This window comes from Periophthalmus magnuspinnatus, chromosome 7 (assembly GCF_009829125.3).
Source record: "Periophthalmus magnuspinnatus isolate fPerMag1 chromosome 7, fPerMag1.2.pri, whole genome shotgun sequence".
NCBI classification, from domain to species: domain Eukaryota; kingdom Metazoa; phylum Chordata; class Actinopteri; order Gobiiformes; family Gobiidae; genus Periophthalmus; species Periophthalmus magnuspinnatus.
Genome location: NC_047132.1, coordinates 26,111,824 through 26,133,697, shown reverse-complemented (window position 1 = coordinate 26,133,697; position 21,874 = coordinate 26,111,824). Strand labels below are relative to the sequence as shown.

Sequence of the window (21,874 nt, the reverse complement as noted above, 5' to 3'; positions counted from 1 at the left end):
ATTAAACTATAACAGAAGTAGATGATTATTTTATATTTTATTCACTGTAAATGCAATATTGATCTTAAACTAGGCTAAATTTAATGGAAAATGGACCATTGAGAGCTGATAAACTGTGATGAACCATTTCCAACTATTCTTTATATGACAAAATTACTCCCAGCTCTCGCCATAATTCATTATTTCTACATTTTGGAAAAGCAGCTAAAAGAAAAAAAAAGGCATGACAATAATCGTCGTTATGCCATCATTAATCTGAAATGTGCATCAGATTTTACTGACTTTCTGTCTAACTACGACAGGGCACTGAGAGAGGAAACTACTATAATGCAAATTGTTCATATTATATGTCCAACCAATGCAAATAACTTATCCCATGAGGAGTGGCCAGTGTAGCAACAAAGAACTAAACCCACACCCTGTCCTGCAAAGCTGTTGTCTTAGACCAGTAATAAATGTAATCGTTTTATTTAGTGGTTTTAGCTTCAGGTGCACCCAGACCTGTTAGTCTACACACGACAAGTAAAAGCTGACGAATAGCTATTATGACACTTTTTAAAATTTAAGTTTAACTATCTTTTCTTATTTTCATCTTAGATGCTGTATCTCCATAAAAAGACTCTTGGCTTGTTAATTTGTACTGGACTTGGTCTCACTGTGTATGTATGGAAGCACGTGGGACCCTCAGGAGGGAACTCTTTACCCAGTCAAGAAGAGGCGCACCTCCTCCAGTGGATCAGCCAGTACCAAAATACTGTTGACGAAAGTGGCGTTAGAGTTAAGGAGGAGATTGCATGGTGTGTGGCTGCCTTGTCTTTATTTGTGAAACATACATTAAAACAAGCGTGATTATGACAATATCATTTTGTTTTATGGCAGTAAAGTCGCACTAAATGTGTGCTCATGTATAGCTGATAAGGAGAGCTTTCGGCTTCCATTCTCAAATTGGATTTTTCCCAGAGTTAATGCTCACAATCTGGACAGTGCCTTTTTGGAGTCTCGTTCTGATCCAGAGAAGGTAAAGGTTCATCGAGCACAGGAATACAGCAGCTTTCAGAAGAGGTAAGACATGGGCCATTTTATGTGAGAGTATATACAACATACAGTGATTTGCATTTTGACTCACAAATACACAGTCCTGTCTATAGTTACCTTTTCACTTATGTGGACTTCAGACTGACAAAGAGCGCACAGCTAATGGTCTGGGCCTGAGGTCCTTTTTAGTCATATAAAAAACCTGTAGTATAATGGGACAATACATAATTAACATGACTGTGGTGAAATTATATTATAAAAAAATATTTTATTAATTATAGTAATCTTGTAAAATGAAAAGTAACAGCTTAGCTTATATTTTTGTCTGTTTCAAACACAGGTCTTACACTGCAGCCAATGGACTCATTGTGGCTGAAGCCAATAGTCCTCTGCAGTATCCTACACAGGGAGTGGTAGTACGACCACTCAAAACTATCATCCTACCTGGTAGTGACCACAGTTTAAACAGTGTTTTTCTACTGGTGCTGATAGTACTATGTACATTTCAGTTTCTACTTGCAGTAATACATATTCTCATGTTGCAGGGTTGGCTCTCAAAACAAACAGAGCATCGATGTACAATGTAAGTACACACTGTGAGGTGCAATAAACCATAAGCATCCATCATATATTTCAAGGTGAAGTGCAAAGTACATCATCCACATTTAATATTTAACGTTTAAGTTTGATGTAAAGTTTTTCTAGTGTCTATAGTATAGTATCTGCTTTTTCCCTGTCTGGGGTCACTACTTTTCTTCTCCTACATTGCTTTTCCTAATGCATCCCTCTTATTGTATCCACTCATGACTATATACATATTTCTGAACACTCGTGACTGGAGTTTTAAAATAATTTTCATAATTTATTTACTAAAATATTTCACTGTTTGATTTATTTATCTAAATATTTGAGCTGTGAAAAAAATTAAATATGTATTTTTATTGAAGGTCTATTTGAGAGCTGCACTAGGCACTTTTGATGTTGCAGCCATTGTAGAGGGTGTCTCTTTGAAAGGAGAAAATGAAAATCACATGACCCTATCCAGTCCAAATCTGTCCACTCTGAACAAGCAGCTGAGTCTTGTCACCTACACTAATACTGTGTTCCATCCCAGGACAGCTGAGAATGGTACAAACTTATCAGTAACTCCATATTTTTTTACTTAAATAAGTTAAGCAAATGTCTAAGGAAAACAGTTTATTGCTTCAGATGTAATGCAATGTTGTAGTAATTGTTTATGTCTTTGTCTGTGTAGTTGAGTTTGGAACTGAGGATCATCGTTCATTTTTCACAATTAAAATCCAACACAAACGTACTCCGAAGCTTTACAACTCTGGACATCAAGGAGGTCTGAAACATTATTCAAATGCTAACCATCACTTCATTTGATTTAATTAATATTTTTGTTCTTCTTTCTATCTAATCTAGAGTACAACATCAGTGCACTGGTCACTCTAGCTACAAAGACTTTTCTACGTTATGACAAACTCAGAGATCTCATTAACAGCGTTCGGAAGTACTACCCCACAGTCACGATTGTGATAGCCGATGATAACCAGCACCCTCAGCCTGTGACCGGGCCATATATTGAGCAGTATTTCATGCCATTTGGAAAGGTAAACAGTCTCAATAACATCTTAGAATTATATGAACATTAGTACACTGGCTTTTCACCTCCACAGGGCTGGTTTGCGGGCAGAAACCTTGCAGTGTCTCAGGTAACCACCAAATATGTGCTTTGGGTGGATGATGACTTCTACTTTACATCAAACACTAAACTGGAGAAGATGGTGGATATTTTAGAGAAAACAACTTTGGATCTGGTGAGTGATTTGTGTTGTCCTTTTACTATATGCTTATTGAGGCACACAGCCTGTTATAACATGTCTGAGTAAGCCCTACCTCTAACGGTACCATGACTCATGTTGCTTTATGTTTCTATGCCTTGGGCACAGGTGGGTGGGGCTGTGCGGGAGGTGACCGGTTACACAGCGACTTACCGTCACACTATTTCGGTGGAAGATGGAGGAGAGGAGGGGGACTGCTTACACATTCGGACTGGACACCACCACACCATACAAGGCTTTCCTAACTGTGTTGTGGCTGATGCTGTCATTAACTTTTTCATGGGAAGGACAGACAAGGTGCGAGAGGTGGGATTTAACCCCCGCTTAGCCCGACATGCTCATCTAGGTGGGTGTGTTACAATTAATACCAAAAGATAAAGCTTAAGAAACACATTGCAACCAATAAAGTAAAGTAAAGTAGCCATGTGCATATCCTCTTGAATTGATCATATGTTTTATATTCCAGAGTTCTTTATTGATGGTCTTGGCCTCTTGCACATTGCTTCCTGCAGTGACGTCATTGTGAACCATGCCTCAAAAATCAAACTGCCCTGGGCAAAGACAGACACAGAAAAAAAATATGATAAATTTCGTTATTCGTTTAACACTGAAGATAATGAACTGTTCAATGAAGTCTTCTATTTTACTGACAGGTTCAAGTGCATGACAAGCCAGTAGAACCTCTCTCTCCTCATATGTGTGTCTCTCTCTCTCTCTCTCTCTCTCTCTATATATATATATATATATATATATATATATATATATATATATATATATATATATATATATATGTATATATATATATATATATAAATATATATATATAAATGATGATTATTTGTGACTATTTATGTTTTGATTTGTTGTATTGTTATTATTTTAATGTCATTATTATTTTAATGTCTTTCTTATTCTATAAAGCACTTTGAATTACCTTGTCTACGAATTGTGCTATACAAATAAACTTGCCTCACCTTGCCAGTAAACGCCTAGTCATAAATGATTTTACCACCAGTCATTAGTGAGAGAAGTAAGAAGTAGTAAGAAGTAAGAGAAACCTTTGATCATGTTTCTTTTGTTTTGTGGTTCAACCATTTACATGGATAACGGTAAATATATTGCCCTATTTGCAATTCAACATAAACCTATATGACTAAATCCTATCAAAAGCCACTGAATACTTATTGTAAGACACTTCTGACAGAAGTAATAGTGGGCCTACTTGGGAATGATTTTCTAATGTGTTTATTTTATTCATGTAACGATTTGTTGACCTAGTATAAAATAACAGTACAAGACCAAGGCTAATGGAGAACAGATGTTACACAGTTCAGACCACATTCTGCATCAGTATCATGGACCCTCAGACCAAAAGACTGCCATGAGTGCTGTTCACCACAAGATGGAAGCACAAGTCCAAACTGAGAACATGTAAAAAAATAAATTATTATTAATAATAATAATAATAATACAGCATTAAATGTTACAATGTGGAATAAAAGAAACAGACATATAACATATCAATATGATAAATCTACTTTATTTTATTTTTTAACCCCACAAATAGGAGTTTTCTTTCATATTATTATTATTATTATTATTATTATTATTATTATTATTATTATTATTATTATTATTATTTATTTATTTATTTATTTATTTATTTATTTTTGCTTATTATTATTTATTTATTTTGTATTTTTTTTACAAATAAGTTAATTTGTGATTGTGAAAACGTTGTTTCGGTCTAGTAAACAGCTGGCTTGAGGCTCGTGTATCGTGTTCTAATTGAAGTGGAATACTTTCTCCCAATTAGCGAAATCCTCCTTGAGCTTTAAAGGGAAAACCCAAAGGGCAGTGTGTCTAGAGACCCCTTTGAAATATGGACTGGATAAAAAATATTCACTTGCCCGTCCAACATCAAGCAAAAAAAAAAAAAAAAATTAGTTTTTCCTGGTTTTGTCCTAGTTTTGAACTCCAACGTTTAGCTGTGTTAGGCCAAGGTAAGACAAGTGTGAGGACAAGTGATGTGATTATTGGACAACAGGGGGCAGCACAACAGCACAGACCTGCTCTACAGGCTCATGGCCAATCTGCAAGTGTAAAAACTACAACATACTTTTGAAGTAGAAACAAAAAGAAATCAACAAAAATCTGACGTATGTCATGTGTTCAGTATTGAAGTTGTGATGCAGTTTTAAATCATTACAGACCTGGCCCTGGTAGAGAGATATCTCTTCTTCCCTGCTCTGTTCTGCTGGGCCAAATGCTTTACATTCTTTAGTATACTTTCGTTGTTACAATCTCTGTTATATACACCGCACATCCACAGAAACAGTTTCTTCTGACTTTTCATTTATAGGCCTATTGTTTCCCTGAAAAGTTAAACTATAATTGGGAAAACACTGCTGAACATTGTCCTTTCTCAAGCATAATACAAAGTCAACATGCATACAAAAAATTAAAGCCATTGTTGAAATTTATATAAATATTCTGCACACATACATCAAATATCAAATATAGAAATAAATACTGAAACATTCAAACGACATCAGAGTTAAATATATTTGTAACACATTTTTCTACACAAAAAATCTAAAAAAGTCTATCAAAAATCTCATATGAGCTACATACTTTACTTATTTTAAAAAACTGCTCCTGTTTTTATCGAGTGTCCTCTTCACCCCAGACCAACTGACTCATACCCAAACTGTGGAGGTGTTTTCTTGAGGTTTCTCCTAATAGAAAATTAGGGGTCACTGCCTATAATAAATTAATGGTCTTTAAATGATAGATAATATTTTTTCTTACCCTCTGGTGTTGAATATACATTACTGCATCATGGACTGTGACAAAAATATGTTGTGCGTTTATATAGTTCATCAGACCACTGGATGTGAGAATCCTTAAGACACTTTCTGTAAAAATCACATGATATATATACGCAAATACACAAAATGTGATTATAATTACATGTTTAATTTCTGAAGAACTCACCATTACAGTTTGCTAAATACACACTCACTCCAACCTTCTGGCATTCAGTGCACATCTGTTAAAGATACAAGTAAATATAGCAATAATATTTCAAAGTAGACTTTCAAGAAACACAACGCACAAACCTGTATGAAGAGTCTTGCTCCAGCTACATCCACAAATATGACACTGCTGCAGTCGATCAGCACCATCTGCACCTCGTGTTCAGGAGTCTCTGCACAAAAGGGTTTCTAACAGTTAGCGACACGTGAGGACCCACAAAACGTGCTCTAAAACTAGTTATTAGCACAATATAGTTTCAAAAATATTTGCTTTAATGGGCTAATTGTATTATAATCTTTTTTAAGAATATTTTAATTCAGTTAAACTAGTGAAATTATTTGAGGGTTTTTGTATTTGTAAAAAGAAAGAAAAACATATTATGTACTTACCAGGTTTGAAAATCTCATTATTAGAGGAAAATAAATGGTTTGTGACGCCTCTCTCCTAAAATGAGTAATGAGCAGTAATATTAGTTTTGATAATCTGCAGTGTATAATGAATAAACAAATGTAGCGTAGCAGCCACCACACACCACAGTGTTGACAGTGGTCTCCCTCTCCCTTTTCTCCAGGGCTTTTTGGGCCTTCTCTCGTCTGCGAATCTTCTCTGGAGTCAGGCCAAGCAGCTTACTGACTTCCTCACGAAAGAAACTGCGGTTCCCATAGTAGATCGGCCCATTATAAGTCAGGATCTTAACCCCCGGCACTTCATAACACTGAAGGCAACATAATAAACTAAAATTAAAACAGTGGATGTTAGTAGAAAAAAACAAAAAACAAAAAAAAAACAAGTTTTAAATACTGAGACAATATTAAAGGAATGAATGATATATTAAAACTTTAGTAAATGTAAAAATGACTAATATAAAAATATATTCCAAAATGCATTATAGTTCTTAAATAAGTTTTTGATGTGCACAATAAAATCTACTATTTTTGCTCTGATGGTGTAGGTAATAAATTACATATCAAACCTTGGTGTGTTTTTCCAAAGGTCTGTAAATTTCTGTGTTGCTTGCCCGACCGAGGACAGAACAGCCAGCCCTGTACACAACAATGAACACTATAAAGAACAACAAAATCCATCTTCTTCATACATCCTTTTGTAATATTTCTATAACCTCTGTGTGCGGCAGATCACAGTCATCATTGAAAACACTACTCCAGTGGCCAGACCCAAGTCCACATTCAGTACCACAACAGATAGCCAGGTCACCAACCATACCATCTACACAAAAAATAAAAATGTATCATTTAATTAAAACTATTTTCAGACAAATAAACACAAAAGAGCCTAAGTACAAAAAGTACTTTACAGTCTTGTACTAAAACACTGTTGTTTTAGGGCAACGACAGGCAGACAAAAATAACAGTAGCACAGGTATGGCTATGCATAATAAATATTTCCTGTGTTTTTCTGTTTCTAGTTTTCTATTAAGATATGTGCAGTTGTAATGTTATGTAAATTTGTCATTGTCCTTACAAAGTCTATTTTACTGATTCTCCAGAGTTCAGGAAGCTCTTGGAACTGCAAAAACATCTGCCTGAGGCTGGTGACATTGATGCATGCGAGGACAGCCTGGGAGGACAGAGACAGGGACGATCAGTTACATGACTTTGTTTTTCTTGTCATAACAAGTTAATATAATCTGAGCATGATTACATACCTTAGGTAGGAAGTAGAAGAGAGGCCCAATCAGCAATAAAACTATAAGAACTACCAAACTGGTGAACAAGCCAGACAGCTGGAGCAAACACATAAAATACTGTTTAACTGTAATCTTCTGCAAGCAGTATGATACTAATAATAGTATCACAGATACTATTAATATATTATAATCAATAATATATATTACAGTCAAATATTAAACAAGTGAAAGTAAGTTTTCATTTTAAAAGGCTAAAATAAATTGCAAAGAAGAGTATCACATTGATATCTTTAGAGTAGTTCATAATTTATAATAAAATGAGATATGATCCTACCTGGGTATGTCCACCAGCGCTCTCGAGTATGTTGGTGGTGGCTAAAGTGGCTGAACTGGGGAAACAGGTGAAAAACGACGACACTGTGTTAGAAATGCCATGTGCCAGGAGCTCCTGTCACACAGAAATCTCAGTGAGTCAAGTCTCCAAAACAACAAAGTAAAAATGTGTTAAAATGCTGCTGTTATTGACCTGGTTAGGGTGTATTGAGTAACCATGTTTATCTGCATAAATCATGGCTAAAGACACAGACACAGCATAACCCACAAACGTTATAGCTATCGTGTCTCCAGCAATCTCAGGAAAAGCATGCACAGCAGGCATCCGTGGCCTTGGGAACCTGTGCACAAAAACAATATGAATGAGATGGCCGGAAATGAGGATATGGAAAACACGGCAAGGATTTTTCTTATGGTAATCTCACCCAGCTGGGATGTGTCCAACTATCTGTATGTTGTAGGAGGAGTCCAGGGAGAAGCCGTATGCCACTGCTGTCACTATGATCACCTGGGGAATACATTTATAGATAAATAACGTTATACCAAAATATTGGTTCTCAATCAGTCTCTACTGTTACTTTTACTGACTAGCACTAGTAGCTCAAGGTGTGATAGTAATACCACGGCTATAACCTCTAGTACTACTGGCAACTGCTGTAGTTTACTGTTAATGTTAATGTTACTATGACTACACAATACAAAAACCCTAGATATTTTCATGTACACTGAAAAGAAACACAAATTAAGTAGTAAAGTATACTTACTACTAGTATCTCCACAGGAATGGGTGTACGCAGTTTCTGTTTGTATCTCATATTGACTTCTTTAATGGACACAAGGAAGATGAGACATACCAGAGAGATCAGCAGCTCTGCCATGTTGGTGTCACCAAGGTTTTTCATCACGGCTGCTAGAGTCTAAATATACAACCTAGCATTAGACATGTTTGTGCCATTATGTGAGAGTATCTATATTACCTTGAACAAAGAAAAGGTGCCTGTGTGGCGGGGAAGTCGCAGTCCCAGCATGCTTTGCAGCTGTGAGATGGTGACATGGAATGCAGCCGCACTAGTAAAGGCCTTAACGATTGGTTCTGAGAGATAGGTGGACAAGAAGCCCAGCTGAAGACCAAACATGCATAGCTGGAGAAACATTTATAATCAGTTAATATTTTTTCATAATAATATCAGCAATCTTGACATTTACTTTCATGGTTGTTGAATGTGGTGTCACACCATAATAATTCCTGAAAGGAGAGCCACAGCCGATGCCACAGCGATTCTCTGAGCCTCAAACTCAGCAGCTGCAGAGGAAGAAGAGTTCAGGTCCAGAGGAGTGGGCACAAGCTGCTCCACCACAGTGCCCGTCATCATACTCACCACTGCAAAAGTGCCTGAACATCCACAAAGCCAGGGTGAGGCACAGCACTTACACATAATAAAATGCATTAGAATGTTTAATCTCACCTGTGGACACATGATGACCAGTGCCAAAGAACATATAAAGGACCACAGGGAAGAAAGAAGTGTACAGACCAAATATTGGAGCCACAGATGTAAGTAAAGCAAAAGCCATCCCTGTTGAGAACATTTTTCTTAGTTAGTTCAGCCAATATGTTTAATACAGAAATATGCTGACGTGTTACACGTAAGAAAAAGGTAATGCCTTTAGCAAAATAACAGTCCTACATTTCATAATAATAAATAATTTTAACAGCATTTACAGCTACACCTTGAAAATATAATGGACATGCAAAGAATGAGCTCTTATACAATGCAAATACATTTGTATTTGATGTGGGTGAAGGATTGTTTCTAAAAAGACATAAAATATATTGGGCCTCCGTTTAACGTGTAGTATTTTTGCACCTGTCCTTTTATATACAGTTGTGACTTACCTTGAGGAATATGCAGAATCCCAACAGTGAGTCCTGCCACTGTGTCTCCTAAAATCCATTTCTTGAGCCTGTAGCTGGGCAGCCAGCTGAAAATAGGCGCCCTCTCCTTGAGCAGGTGGACGCACCCTCGGCGAGAGCACCTGCACGTCCCGGTGAGCCTCTCGCGGAGCCGTGCGTCTCCTCTCGCGTCATCCTCTGTGCCATAGGCCTGTTTGAAGCGGTCCTCCGTGTAGATGTTCCGGTACACGGCCACAGAAGCGCTCATGATGCCGCTAAAGTTGTTGGTACTTGTGCATCATCATCCAGACAGTGTTGTGAAGTAAACTGTTGTCTTTTGCTTTCAATTTATACGAGGGTCTGCCTTGGCCTCAAGAGCCATCGCACTTTCCTGCCGGACTCTCAACCAATGACAAGGCTCAGAGCTCAGGGGTTTTTTTTTGTTACAGTGTTGAACAACTTTTTTTTTTTTTTTTTTTCAAACTCCAATCTCCTGGACCAAAGGTGTGCATGTCCAGTTTGCCCCTCTCTTTTCTTCTGGGTCCTACTGCTCAACAGTGTTTGTATTGTTGTTCTATGGTAAATTTAGACTTGCTGAAATGTGCCTACACACTCACAACACGCTCTTATCTGAGCAAAGGATTATGTACTCTCCAGAGGGCTACGCAGGAGGTTCGAGCCAAATGAGCTACAATTGAGCTTTACAATGTGCAGCACTGTCAGAAGTCAGAGCAGATCAAAGTGCCATTGTTAGTGGCCCTAAGGTGTAACCTCAAACCAGCCAGAGTAAGGAGTTCATTTCCGAGAAGGATGGATATCTGTTTAAACTGTTAAGAGTTAGGTCTGGAGAGACCCCCATGAAACCCAATGACACAAAGCGTCCTGGTCCAGGGATCAAACCACAACTTGACTCTGATAAGGCACATCTCATGAAGGATGAGTGCAGTCAACACAAGGGACACTCTTAAAACATGGTTTGTGTGTAGCTGGACAAAAAAAAAAAGTCCAGCTACACAAATCTTTAACAAAGATTTACATAAACAAAGGTAAAGTGAGGAAAAGTGTTGTGTATAGGCAGCCCTTTGAATGAACCTCTCCTGACAGGCGTCGCAGGTCCCACAAGGCAATGGAAGTCCCTGCAGTGCCGCTGTTTTCTATTGTTGCATGGACCAACACCCAAGGACCTTGGTTTGAATGGGTCTCGACCTTGGCTTGAAACATCCATCCACACTGCATCCTATTTAGTTATTTTTTTGTGTGCGAAACATGAGCAAAATAAAATAAAAAATAAGATCCAAAAAATAACACAAAACACATTTCTCCTGGCACACACAGTGTTATTTTAGAAGTCGACTAGTCAAACAATTATTTCTATTGTACTCTGAGACTTCTCAAGTAAACTGATAAAGGTAAAACATGCTGACAGAAGGCTTAGAGAATATTCATCATCAAAGTGTAATTATTGATACTGTCTTATAAAACATCTTTTGAAATATGTTTTACACTTTGTATAGTGCAGATAATGGTTAATATACTCAACTATTATTTTAATAGTCGATTAGTCACAGTTATTAATTCATAAGTGTTGTAGCCGTATCTATAATCCAAATATTAGACTAGAAATTAGTTTACACTTCTCATGCTCAAACTCATGAAAATCAAACATGCCACATAGACTTATCCTTGTCGTTTTCATTATATTGTGACCAGAAAAATCACAATTATCGATTAACCAAATAATCTTGACGTCCTCACTCAGGTTCCCCAGGTGCAGTGACAGGTAGACTTGAATAGTGGCCTGATGGAGTGTAATACAAAATATCTCTGTATAAAGCATTTAAATTCTAATCAGCTAATTTAGTTGTTGCATTAACAAACAAATACACATGAGGTCGTTGTTTGTGTCCTATTCCTAGAAGCTCTCTGTCTGTGTCTGTGCGGTAGTGGAGGAGATGCAGTGATATAAGGGACTTCCTTGAAATGCCAGGAATGTGGGCCATTGTGTTGATCAGCTCTGGAAAATTTATGCACACACCGACGACATGGTGTGTCTGCGCACTGTTTAAACAAGATATTAATCAGTGGTAAAGGGAACAATGCTCTGAATACAGAGGATATGAAGTGTTCACCCACACTAGACAAAACCCATCATAACGCAGACACACTTCATAAATCCAGACAATGAAAATGCTAATACTATAGAGTGTTGTTTATGTCATCCAAAGTGCTGCGGTGTTTGGTCACATTCTTGACAACAACAATAGAGAAGTCTATGGTAGCCTTGAACTGGCAGGTAATGAGGAATGATACTTTACAAGAAAATAGTGTTATACTGTCATTCTACTGGAGGTGCAAAAGATGACATTGGTCACAGCTGTATAGTACCAATTTGAACATGCACAAATATGTAACAGCAAATATGAATTATTTTATATTACATAAAAGAAACAAAAAACACTTAAGCCATAGAAAGTTGTTTGCATCTCCACTGCCTCCTCCTCATTCATGCCCAAAGTGACTTCTGGACTTATGGGTGCACTGTTTTTGTGGACCAGGGAGAGGCTCAGTCATTATGTGGCCTATAGTTCCTGGAATTGTTCCTTATCTGCTTTATGGGATGCTTGTACTGACCCCCCATGGCATGTTACTTTGGATGTGACCTTGTCTATGAGACTGGCTCCTAGTGTCTCTGTCTCCTCTCCCATCCCTTTCCGCTGGCTGCTCTTTTCTGAACACCACTGACTTTACAACTCATCTAGTCTTTTTAATGAAATGGTCCCACTGGTTCAAGAATTTGCTGTCATTTTTCTCTTTGTCCCAAGCACAACATGAGGGGTTAAAAGTTCGACTGAAGAGTGTGTGACCTTACATGTATCTGGTAGCCCTTTCCAGTGCATTAATAGAGTGCCTTGTATCTATTATTAGACAGTACAATAGTGAATCAAGTTTTTAATTACAGGCTGTTTATATGAACATTTCCAGGAATATAACAACATTCACTCTTTAAATGCATTTTAACTGAAAATATTTTTAATAAATTCGTCTAGTGGTAGTATAGTGGTAATCTATCTGCCTAATGATTAAAAATAGTTCTTATCTAGACACATTTCCTCTGGGACGCTAAAATGTGTTCACAAATACTGCGTCAGGAAAGACTGGCGTTAAAACAAAGTGGCAAAGGCTTGTGTCTAATTAATAAAACTAATGCTGCTACTTGCTTCCAGATTCAGTGGCTCTAAAAACTATAAAGTTACCCACCATCTTTTTATAAATATCACCATGGATGTCTACCTTGCTGTAATAATCAAGATGCACACTTCCCTTTGTATTCATTTACTTCAATTGCCAGGCCTTTCTGTGCAGAGTTTGCATGCTTCTTCTTGTGTCTTGGTGGGTTTCTCCCATGCATTCTGGTTTGCCCCATCAACCTAGTAGGTAAAATCCTCCAGCTGAGGTAGTCCTGATCAGTAGATGGGTCCACAGACACTGCACAGATTGCCCCAGCAGTATTGAAGGATGGGTCAAATGTAGGGGAGGAAATTTCCGTATGGGGACAATAAAGTGTACCTCATTGTAATGCAGACTTTAGCCTTATTTACCTCAATGATAAATGATAAATGGGGATGGTGCACCAGGTAAGCATCATAGTGCAAAATCTGGTTAGAATAACACAGTAGTAGCTGCAGCTGTGGCAAAAAAGGAAACAGTGTAAACATTCTAAACATTATGACCATGTTGCGTGCATCTAGTGATTCTTGGAGCATGGCTGATTTCCTGTCTTCTCTTGATGAACATGACCTGCACCACACCTCACCATCAGCTCCATTTGTCATACATCTGGGTCATGCATCTCCCGGGCGGGACAGGATGCATCCGCTAGGGTCCAGCTCTCCTAAGGGACAAGTCCTGATGCAACATTTTATCTGCTTAACAAAGTCATTCGGTGATATCTTAATGACTGATAAAGCATGGTTCATTGGGGAATGGGTGGGCTGATAGTTCTGACATGTGTCCAATTCTATGTTAAGAGACTGAAGCACACAATAAAAATACATGGCCCGGTCAAAGTGGCCAGTCCATCGTCTCTGGAAAACAAAAGGCGACTTTGGATTCCCCTTTGACCTTCCTCTTTCTGGCTGGTGTCCTGTCTGACCTCTGAGGAGACTATCAAAACACAGGTCTGTCTAGACTGATACATTTCTTATATATGCCTTTATTACAGACTGAGGGCAAATGCCTTTACAAAACCACATGCTCTGACTTTACTGTAGCCATGTAGAAGAACATGAAAAGCTTTTATCAGTTTTTCTTTCTTTTTTTTTCTACACCAAATGGTCCTCGGCACGTGCACGCATTTTAGTAATTCCTTTATAATGATATGTAAACAAACGCAAAAAAGATGTATCTCAGTTATCATGCTATTTACTTCCTAAACCATGCATTTACAGTGCTATCCCATGCTATAGTGCTACCCCTTACTTAAATAAAACTTCACAAAAACTAAAATCAATGCTGACTCCAAGTAGCACAAACCATTATTTTCAGTATGTTCATATAATAATCTCTGTTTGCTTGTAAATGGATTGGCAGGCTCACCTAAATATGGCGTGTCACTTCCTACCTCATTCCAAAGTATTGTTTTTGTAAGTACACAACAGTGACACAGCCTTGAACTGTTTTGTGTCTAAACTTTCTCCTGTCTAGTGGCATTCCATATGGCTCCTTTTGCAATCCACTTTAGTATCAAAACAATGTTGTCATATCTGCCGCTAACACTATAGTCTGTAAGCCTCATGAACACAAAGAAATGGGACAATCTTTTATTCAGTGTTGTGTTATTCCTTGTAAAATTCAAAGGGCCCTTGAAAGTCACTAGTGCAGCCAAACTGCTTGACGTATGTGTCCTCTTTGCTTGAAACAGGTTGAGTCAGCAATAGGACAGCAATTGTGAGGTGTGTGGGGTGTGACACGGTGAAACATTCATGAATAAGGCAGGTTCTAATCAAACCCAGCTCTATTATTAATATTCAAATTGCATCTGTGGTCCATCAGCCTTTCCTAACAGTTTCCAATAGTATTTTCAATAAGGACTAATCCCTTTATCTGCTGTAACATATGGTTTGCATCTCACAATGAAGAAAATAATCAAGATGTTGCCAAGAGTTGAAAAGTTTGTTAGCAGAAGGTTGGAAGGTTCAGCTCTGACCAGCACACACTTTCCTTGTGTCCTTGGGCAAAATAGTTCATCCACCTTGCTTGAATGTGGAGGATGACTAAGAGCGTGGTGGTGGTCTTCGAGGGAGTTGATGCAGATGGATCCAGCCACAGAGCTGCTCTGGCTGTAGTAGTAGCTTACCATGGAGCACAGAGACTGAATGAAAAATGTTATGTAAAGAGCTTTGGGTATTATGAATGGAGCTAAATAAAACCAGGTTATAATTACTCTGGATGTTTTACGGTTACAAAAGTGGCCATTAATTGTATATTAGTGTTCAGAGTGGACTTTTGGCACTGCCCCAGAAACTTCACTCATCTATTCAATGAGTTCCACAAACTCCTGGAGCAGTGGACACAGAGAAAGGCACGTACCCGGCCTGAAGCTGCAGGGTGGAGGCTGGAGACGTGGGCTCACTGTGGTACCGCCGACTCAGATACACAAAGAGATCTGAAACAAAAGCAGAGTGAATTACCTCATATGCAGTGCATGAAAAATATACAAATACTGTACAGAGTAATAGGGACCATCCCTGTACAGTGGGTTTCTTGGTTTCTCTCAAAATACTAAACTTATTCATTCACACACACATGGATGGTAACATCACGGAACCACATCTGAGGCATATAACAGCAGTGGCCACAGCATGATTATTGTTTCATTTAAACATCTTACATATTGATTGAGAATTAAACTAACGTTACAGTTATTGGTTCACTGCCCATTGACTGAGTTTTGGTCAGTGGTACGTTGCTGGAGGATGACCACATGACGTATGCACAAAGGTCATGCCAGCCCTAGCATTAGTGCATTTCACTTTGCAATAGTTTCCCACAAATACAGATGCAGTGCATCACAAGAATATTGAGACTTGTGAAGTTCAGTCCTGTGCTCTTTCCCCTTCAGAGGAACAGATTGAATCAGTCTTCAAAGTGGAGCCCTGGCTCCAGCTGGGTGGCCGTAAGCGCCTGGTTTCCGGCGTTACTCTGTGCCGCGGTGCGCTCCGTCAGGGCTGAGCACACCCCAGGGAGGGACCAAAGGCTCCACCCCTCCCGCACCACTGCTTAGGACGGGCATGATCTGGAGTGCCATTGTCCTGTGTGTTATCTGATGGCCCCACTCCACATGCACACAAAGCCCATAGCCACACTACAACTCTGTGTATCTCAGTGGAAGAAATGACTGGGACTGCATTCACTCTCAGCTCGAGCCTGTAAAGCTGCATCGCTCTAGAGGAAAAATAGAAATAAAACATGTTTCTAATTTAAAAAATACATAATCATTAGACAATAATTAAGAAACTGCTCCTTGTTGACTAAATGTGAGTCTAATGATGAGAGATACTTCCTGTGAATGTTGTGCACCACCAACATGCTCTTACTGCGCTTTCCACTTGAGGATAATTACTGTGGATTTAAAGGCAGCCTTTTTGTTCTTACATTTACAATGACAGATGCTTTGTGTGAATAAAATATGAGGGGGGTTGACGGGTTAGTTTGAGAAAGCTAACTAAGTTAACATACTCCGTCCAGAATGACAGAGTAAGGGGCCATCAGAAAACACACAGAATGAACAAAATTTAATTAAGTTAAATTAACTTTTTTATTACATTTTTGTGTAATTGGACATTTGAAAACTGATATTGTTGGTGCTGATTTAAATCATTGTGGGACAAGAAAAAAGTACACTATGCAGCTCAAAATGAAGTGAATTTAGCATATTAAAAAAAGAGATTTTGGGGGGTTTTTTTTGTGCTATTTTTCTAGCTACAGCCTAATCGATTACTGCAATAGTGCATTTTTCTAGTATAGGGCCCAACTACATGTATAAGACAGAGAGCAGTGTCCTCTTGTGGAATGACAGGGTATAGTCCCCACATACATGCACAGGGCCGAAGAGGATTCCCATAGAGACACTATTGTGTGGAGTAAATCAAAGGGAGATTTGAAGCGGGGCCGTCTGTGGTGATCAGTGGTATCAGTAGCACATGAGTGAGGATGGCCTGTGCAGGTGCCCAGGATGGGTTAGAAGGGGGGCGGGTGGAGATGCTCCAATTTCACCCATATGAACATTGGATTTATGTGGGTAAACGTGAATAACCAATTATTTGACCTGATAGTGAATACAAAATAAGAGACAAGGGAATTCTTTAAATTTTTTTGTCCTTATTACCAGCAATTTTTTTTAAATGTAAATCAAGTTATAGATACTTTAATGCATCCTGTTAAATTCAGTACATAGTGATTTATATTGATTGATTTATACTGTCTTCTTAAATATCAGGTGCAGTGAAGGAAAATTCAGAAATTCATGCAAGATCATAGGTCATAGGCTAGACCAATAAAAATCCATACACCAATAACTACTAAATATTTGATGTACTGAATCAGAAAGGACTGACTCCATTACTGAAATCCTTGGAAAATTAACAGAATATTATAGATAAAGGGTAGTGGGGTTTGTCATTAATTAATCAGTTTTGTACGCCAAATTAGTGGATTATTAAAACACTAACAAAAAACAAAAAACAAAAAAAAAACAGTCAATGAACTTCAGTGCAAAGAACAGTTGTACAAAGATGTATTAAGATTCAGTACACGAGATAAACACGGCAGAACCAAACCACCATATGAAGTAATTGCATCTTATGATAAAAAGTGCACCCATAAAATAACCCAAAGAAATCAATTCATCTAGATCATCCCTACTTTCGCCTCTTCTTTTCTTCAGATCAAGCAATGGCAAAAAGTTGAATAATTCTCCGTCTTTGATCTGCGCACACAAGTGAGAGTTCATTTCCATTTTTGATTTTTTTCCCTTTCCTTTCTGTAAGAGTGCCAGCATCAAGATTTACCTTGGTGTGCAAATGTGCTGGAATAGGTTAAAAGGAAATCTCGCTGCTCTCTCAAAGCACAAGTGCAGATGTTATGAAGTTAATTAAAAATTTAGCAATTCGTTTCTCCCGTCCCAATTTAGGCTGCATCAAACTGAAAGAAAACAGACAGAAAACGACTTATAAGAGAAGTCCACACATTCTTTCTTTTTACACATATGGGGATGACAGTGTAAGGTGTACTCCTGTAATGTTTAATCTAGCATCAGTACCACCTTTTCCCATTCTCTACAAGTTTAAAACGTCTTTTTTCAATGTAGAAATTGTAAGCTGATTCTATGCTTCTAAATCTATAAACTCAACAGAAAGAACATTGGTGGACTTAGATATTATGCATTTTCAGGCTTAATTTCATTCAAGCTCCCTGATTGAGTAGACAACAGTCATAAAGACTCCCCCCATCCACCAATCTGCCCAACAAATAAGCAAGCTTTATCAATGTTTACTGAAATTGCATCAGTATGTTGACATGGGCCTCGCATCTTCTCCCAACTCTTAGATCTCCTCCCAAATAATAGCACCATCCGTGGAAAGGGTGTCAAGTCTCCCGATGCCCCCACCCCTGCGCGCTGTACCGGGAGGGGAGAGCAGCGAGAGGGTGGGCTGCACAGGTGTAGCTGCAGCTGCGTATCCGTACACCGGCGTTAGCATTAGCCCTGTGTGCTTCCTTCTACCCCATTGGGACCCCCTCCACCCATCTCTCTCCTCTGCTGAGTGATATTACAAGCGGCAGGCGCGCTCCTCTGATCTGCGCGCACTGGGCTCCCATCGTGGTCCTGGGTGAATAGCGCTTGACTTGTTCAATTTGTTTAGAAGCAACGTTCACCGCTTTGAAGCCACACGTTTTAGCATAAATCATAACCTGTCTCCTCGTGCACAACAGCTTTGAAATGCAACATCTGCTTTTGAATCCCCCTGCTTTACAATTAGTTAGGCAACATCAATAGATTGACTTGAGCAATTTTTCTTGATAATGAACTCCTTTGTACACGCCCGGGGGCATTAGAGCAGACCCCACTGGATTTCACAAAGGCCAAGGTCCGAAAAGTGGTCAGTCTCCACCATTGGGACGTCCTATCAGTTTCTGTCTCCAATCAAGTATGTGTTAATTGAGGTTACCCTGTGCTAACCTACTTAGGAAGCATCATGGTTGTGGGGCATGTTAGAGCAGCCATGTTGTTTACTCTTTCATCACACACTTCAGGTTGGCTGTTTGTTGGTTTGTTTTGCAAAGCAGAGCCTTCTGTTGAGCACTGGGAAAAGTGCGGAATCCAGGTTCCACAGAGGAGCCCACCGCTGACATGGAGAAGGCTGACTTGTCACTATGTGTTTGTCTGAATGACAGTGATGCTCAGGTCTGTGTCTCCAGAGCAACAAAGCAGGCCCAAACCAGGTGTGTAAGTGTCTGTGGTAGGAAGTGTATTCAAGTTAAAGTTGAAACAGCGCAGATCACAAGTTACTACAAATTCAAATAGGAGAATGCAAGAATACTATGGCAAAGTTTACAGTCACAAAACTAATCTGAACATCTCATCAGGTGCATTAAGAATTCCTTTTGCACTTTTCCTGAAGTGGAAAAAAACAATCCCAAATATTTTATTTTCAAAGGCACGTATTTGATCAGTAGTCATCAATTAAAGTTACTGTGGTGTACATTATACCAGCAGAGTTAGATGAAAGAGGCGGCATGTCATTCTGGCCCCACCCCCTCTTCCTCTGAGCTCAGTATGAACACACACACTCTCACACACTCACACACACACAAGGACACACACAGGGCTGATGGGTGGCGGAGACAGGGTGACACTTCCCCTCACATTACTCTCTCTCATCTGACTGAAGGCCTAACGTCATGTGGCACCAGAAGAACTCATTTACAGATAAATCTACAGGAGAACTGCTCAGCTCATGTAGTCGTGTGTGTCTGTATCAGGGCCTTAAACACTACTGCTGCACTACTCCTACTTTTCTCGGAGTGCACGCTATCTATATATGGGTTTTAGATTCATATTATAGGAGCTATTTTCAAGGCATTTGACCATTAAAAAGAATATTGTTTTTATTTACTATGGCAAGAATACAAACTTTTCATAACTCTGAAACCTATGGATAAAGTACTATTATTAAAATGTTCTGATTGTTTAAACAGATTTGGTAACATTATACAACAAACACAAAAAAAACCAAAAAAATTTGCCACTTTACCTGTGGGTTTAAACTAGTTGTCTTCTTTTATTGGGTTGTGTAATTCCTTCGTGACACATTTGCTCAACCAGTTAACCATTTTGAACTAAAGAACAAATACATAGAATAAATAAACAATTGAATATTAAACTATAAACAGTAAAAAAAATCTAAAAACTTATGACGGCAGACTTTTTTTTTTTTTTTTTTACCAGTGTAGAACCATTTTTAGATATTGGCATTTTTTGCATTAAGTTTGAATGAAGTTTTAATTAATTGCGTTATATTTTCCTGCCTGTGGATGCTACTGTATGTCGTCCCACCTGATCTCATGCGGTGTTAGATCAGAGGCATATATTCATGTGACAGGTGCGCCCCGCTCCACTCTGTACAAGACTCTAATAGCAGCCTGCACTGGTCCCATACACCACAATACCCCTGTTCTGTTAATATTATTGTCAAGTGTCCTCGCTAATTCTTTCCCTTTGTTCAGAGCGGTGTAAACGCATGTGAAGACGCTCTGTCACTGATCATACCACTGTTTATTTTTCCTTTGTCTGCCTTTTTATTATTTATTCCATGTGGCACTATGCAGACAGACACAATATTGTAGGGAATTCATCTTTTTAGGGAATTTACACAGCAAATCCTGTGAGTAAACAATTCCCAGTAAATTAGTTATCATCAATTTTAAATGGGCTGGGAAATGGATTAAAATAAAGTGTGTGCAGAAGTGTGCATGAGAGGTTACTTTGAGCATGAACAAACCAAACTGGATCCATCTCATGTGGAATAGAGTTTTAAGGTGACAATAATATTCAGTGGTGGAATGTAATGAAATAAATAAGTTAAATACAAAATTTTAAGTAGATTTTTTTTTTACTTCATTACATTTGAGAGCACTGCACTTTCTACTGCACTACATTGTTCTTTACTCGACTAAAAAGTAAAATTATTTGTCGTAATTGTTTGACACCTGCTGAAAAGGCATTTTTTTGTTTTATCAACTTCATAATTTGAGCAAAGAAAAAATTAATAATTAAAATTGCCCCCAAAAAAAAAAGAAAAAAAAAGAAAAAAAAAAAGGCCAAATTCAGCACAAATCTGTAGCAAAATCAAAACATTTGCAGCCTTATAAAATATGTGTTATATATAATACTTTTACTTTTTACTCTTTAAGTACATTTTTAAGCAGGTACTTTAATACTTTTACTTAAGTAGAGTATTTTCAGGTGATACTATTTTTTTATGTTCTATCTGTACTTTTACTTAAGTAACAAAACTGAGTACTTATCTATCCATATGTAGAAAAGCCAGGTTACAGGTGAAATCTACTGAGAGGCCACCCCACTCACAATAAGAATGTATGTTTTGAGCAATAAAACATCACTAGGCCTGTCACAAAAAAAACCCCAACAATAATAATAATTGTAGCATGATATATTGCTTTATTAATATTGAAACTACTGTATGTCACTTACATAATAACAACAAACCAAGATAATTCTACTACACCAAGATTTTAAATGGCCAGAATCATTAAAAGCCCTGAGCTGCAACAAATAAACAGCAGAATGAACCAATAGTTAGCCATAAAATATACGTATTCAACTTTCTACAGCTCAAATATTATGGTATAATATTACAGTTAAAGTAACAAAAATCAAATGCAAAGAAAAATGCAAAGAAAATGTACACGTGATAAATATTGAGCTTCAGAATATATCGCTCCATCTATCATGTACTGAACGATACTTTAATAATCGACACAGGCCTAAACACTACT

At 38.1% G+C, this 21,874-nt stretch overlaps 2 protein-coding genes across 4 annotated transcripts; one reads left to right on the top strand and one right to left on the bottom strand.

Moving 5' to 3' along the window:
• Positions 1 to 597: 597 nt before the first annotated feature.
• b4galnt1a (beta-1,4-N-acetyl-galactosaminyl transferase 1a) lies at positions 598 to 3,563 on the top strand. Of its 2 annotated transcripts, XM_033970253.2 has the most exons (10): positions 598 to 797; positions 880 to 1,062; positions 1,376 to 1,482; positions 1,581 to 1,618; positions 1,983 to 2,163; positions 2,291 to 2,383; positions 2,464 to 2,651; positions 2,718 to 2,858; positions 2,991 to 3,228; positions 3,349 to 3,563. In XM_033970253.2, the coding sequence occupies exons 1-10, from the start codon at positions 598 to 600 to the stop codon at positions 3,558 to 3,560; spliced, it is 1,581 nt and encodes a 526-aa protein (XP_033826144.1). In that variant the 3' UTR covers positions 3,561 to 3,563. The 2 variants fall into 2 exon arrangements, with proteins under 2 accessions (XP_033826144.1, XP_055078856.1); XM_055222881.1 differs by lacking the exons at positions 598 to 797; positions 880 to 1,062; positions 1,581 to 1,618 and having other exon boundaries at positions 1,378 to 1,482.
• Positions 3,564 to 5,477: 1,914 nt separating this feature from the next.
• Positions 5,478 to 10,212, bottom strand: slc26a10 (solute carrier family 26 member 10). 2 transcript variants are annotated; one of them, XM_033969603.2, is made up of 18 exons: positions 9,800 to 10,212; positions 9,369 to 9,479; positions 9,138 to 9,295; positions 8,880 to 9,044; positions 8,667 to 8,819; positions 8,328 to 8,410; positions 8,096 to 8,243; positions 7,904 to 8,017; positions 7,588 to 7,665; positions 7,404 to 7,499; positions 7,042 to 7,148; positions 6,895 to 6,964; positions 6,454 to 6,636; positions 6,311 to 6,365; positions 6,005 to 6,093; positions 5,880 to 5,934; positions 5,694 to 5,800; positions 5,478 to 5,620 (listed from the first exon to the last, which is right to left on the bottom strand). In XM_033969603.2, exons 1-18 carry the CDS (start codon positions 10,062 to 10,064, stop codon positions 5,582 to 5,584), a joined length of 2,076 nt encoding a protein of 691 aa, XP_033825494.1. In that variant the 5' UTR covers positions 10,065 to 10,212; the 3' UTR covers positions 5,478 to 5,581. The 2 variants fall into 2 exon arrangements, with proteins under 2 accessions (XP_033825494.1, XP_055078922.1); XM_055222947.1 differs by lacking the exon at positions 5,478 to 5,620 and having other exon boundaries at positions 5,633 to 5,800.
• Between the last annotated feature and the right edge of the window lie 11,662 nt (positions 10,213 to 21,874).

Excerpts from the sequence above, each read along its gene's own strand:
- b4galnt1a (XM_033970253.2), top strand. The coding sequence starts at position 598 with ATGCTGTATCTCCATAAAAAGACTCTTGGCTTGTTAATTTGTACTGGA. Across the intron at positions 2,652-2,717 it reads ATTTCATGCCATTTGGAAAG|GGCTGGTTTGCGGGCAGAAA; the intron begins GTAAACAGTCTC and ends TCACCTCCACAG. Across the intron at positions 2,859-2,990 it reads AGAAAACAACTTTGGATCTG|GTGGGTGGGGCTGTGCGGGA; the intron begins GTGAGTGATTTG and ends CCTTGGGCACAG.
- slc26a10 (XM_055222947.1), bottom strand. The coding sequence starts at position 10,064 with ATGAGCGCTTCTGTGGCCGTGTACCGGAACATCTACACGGAGGACCGC. Across the intron at positions 9,480-9,799 it reads GATTCTGCATATTCCTCAAG|GGATGGCTTTTGCTTTACTT; the intron begins GTAAGTCACAAC and ends TGTTCTCAACAG. Across the intron at positions 5,935-6,004 it reads GAGCAAGACTCTTCATACAG|ATGTGCACTGAATGCCAGAA; the intron begins GTTTGTGCGTTG and ends TATCTTTAACAG.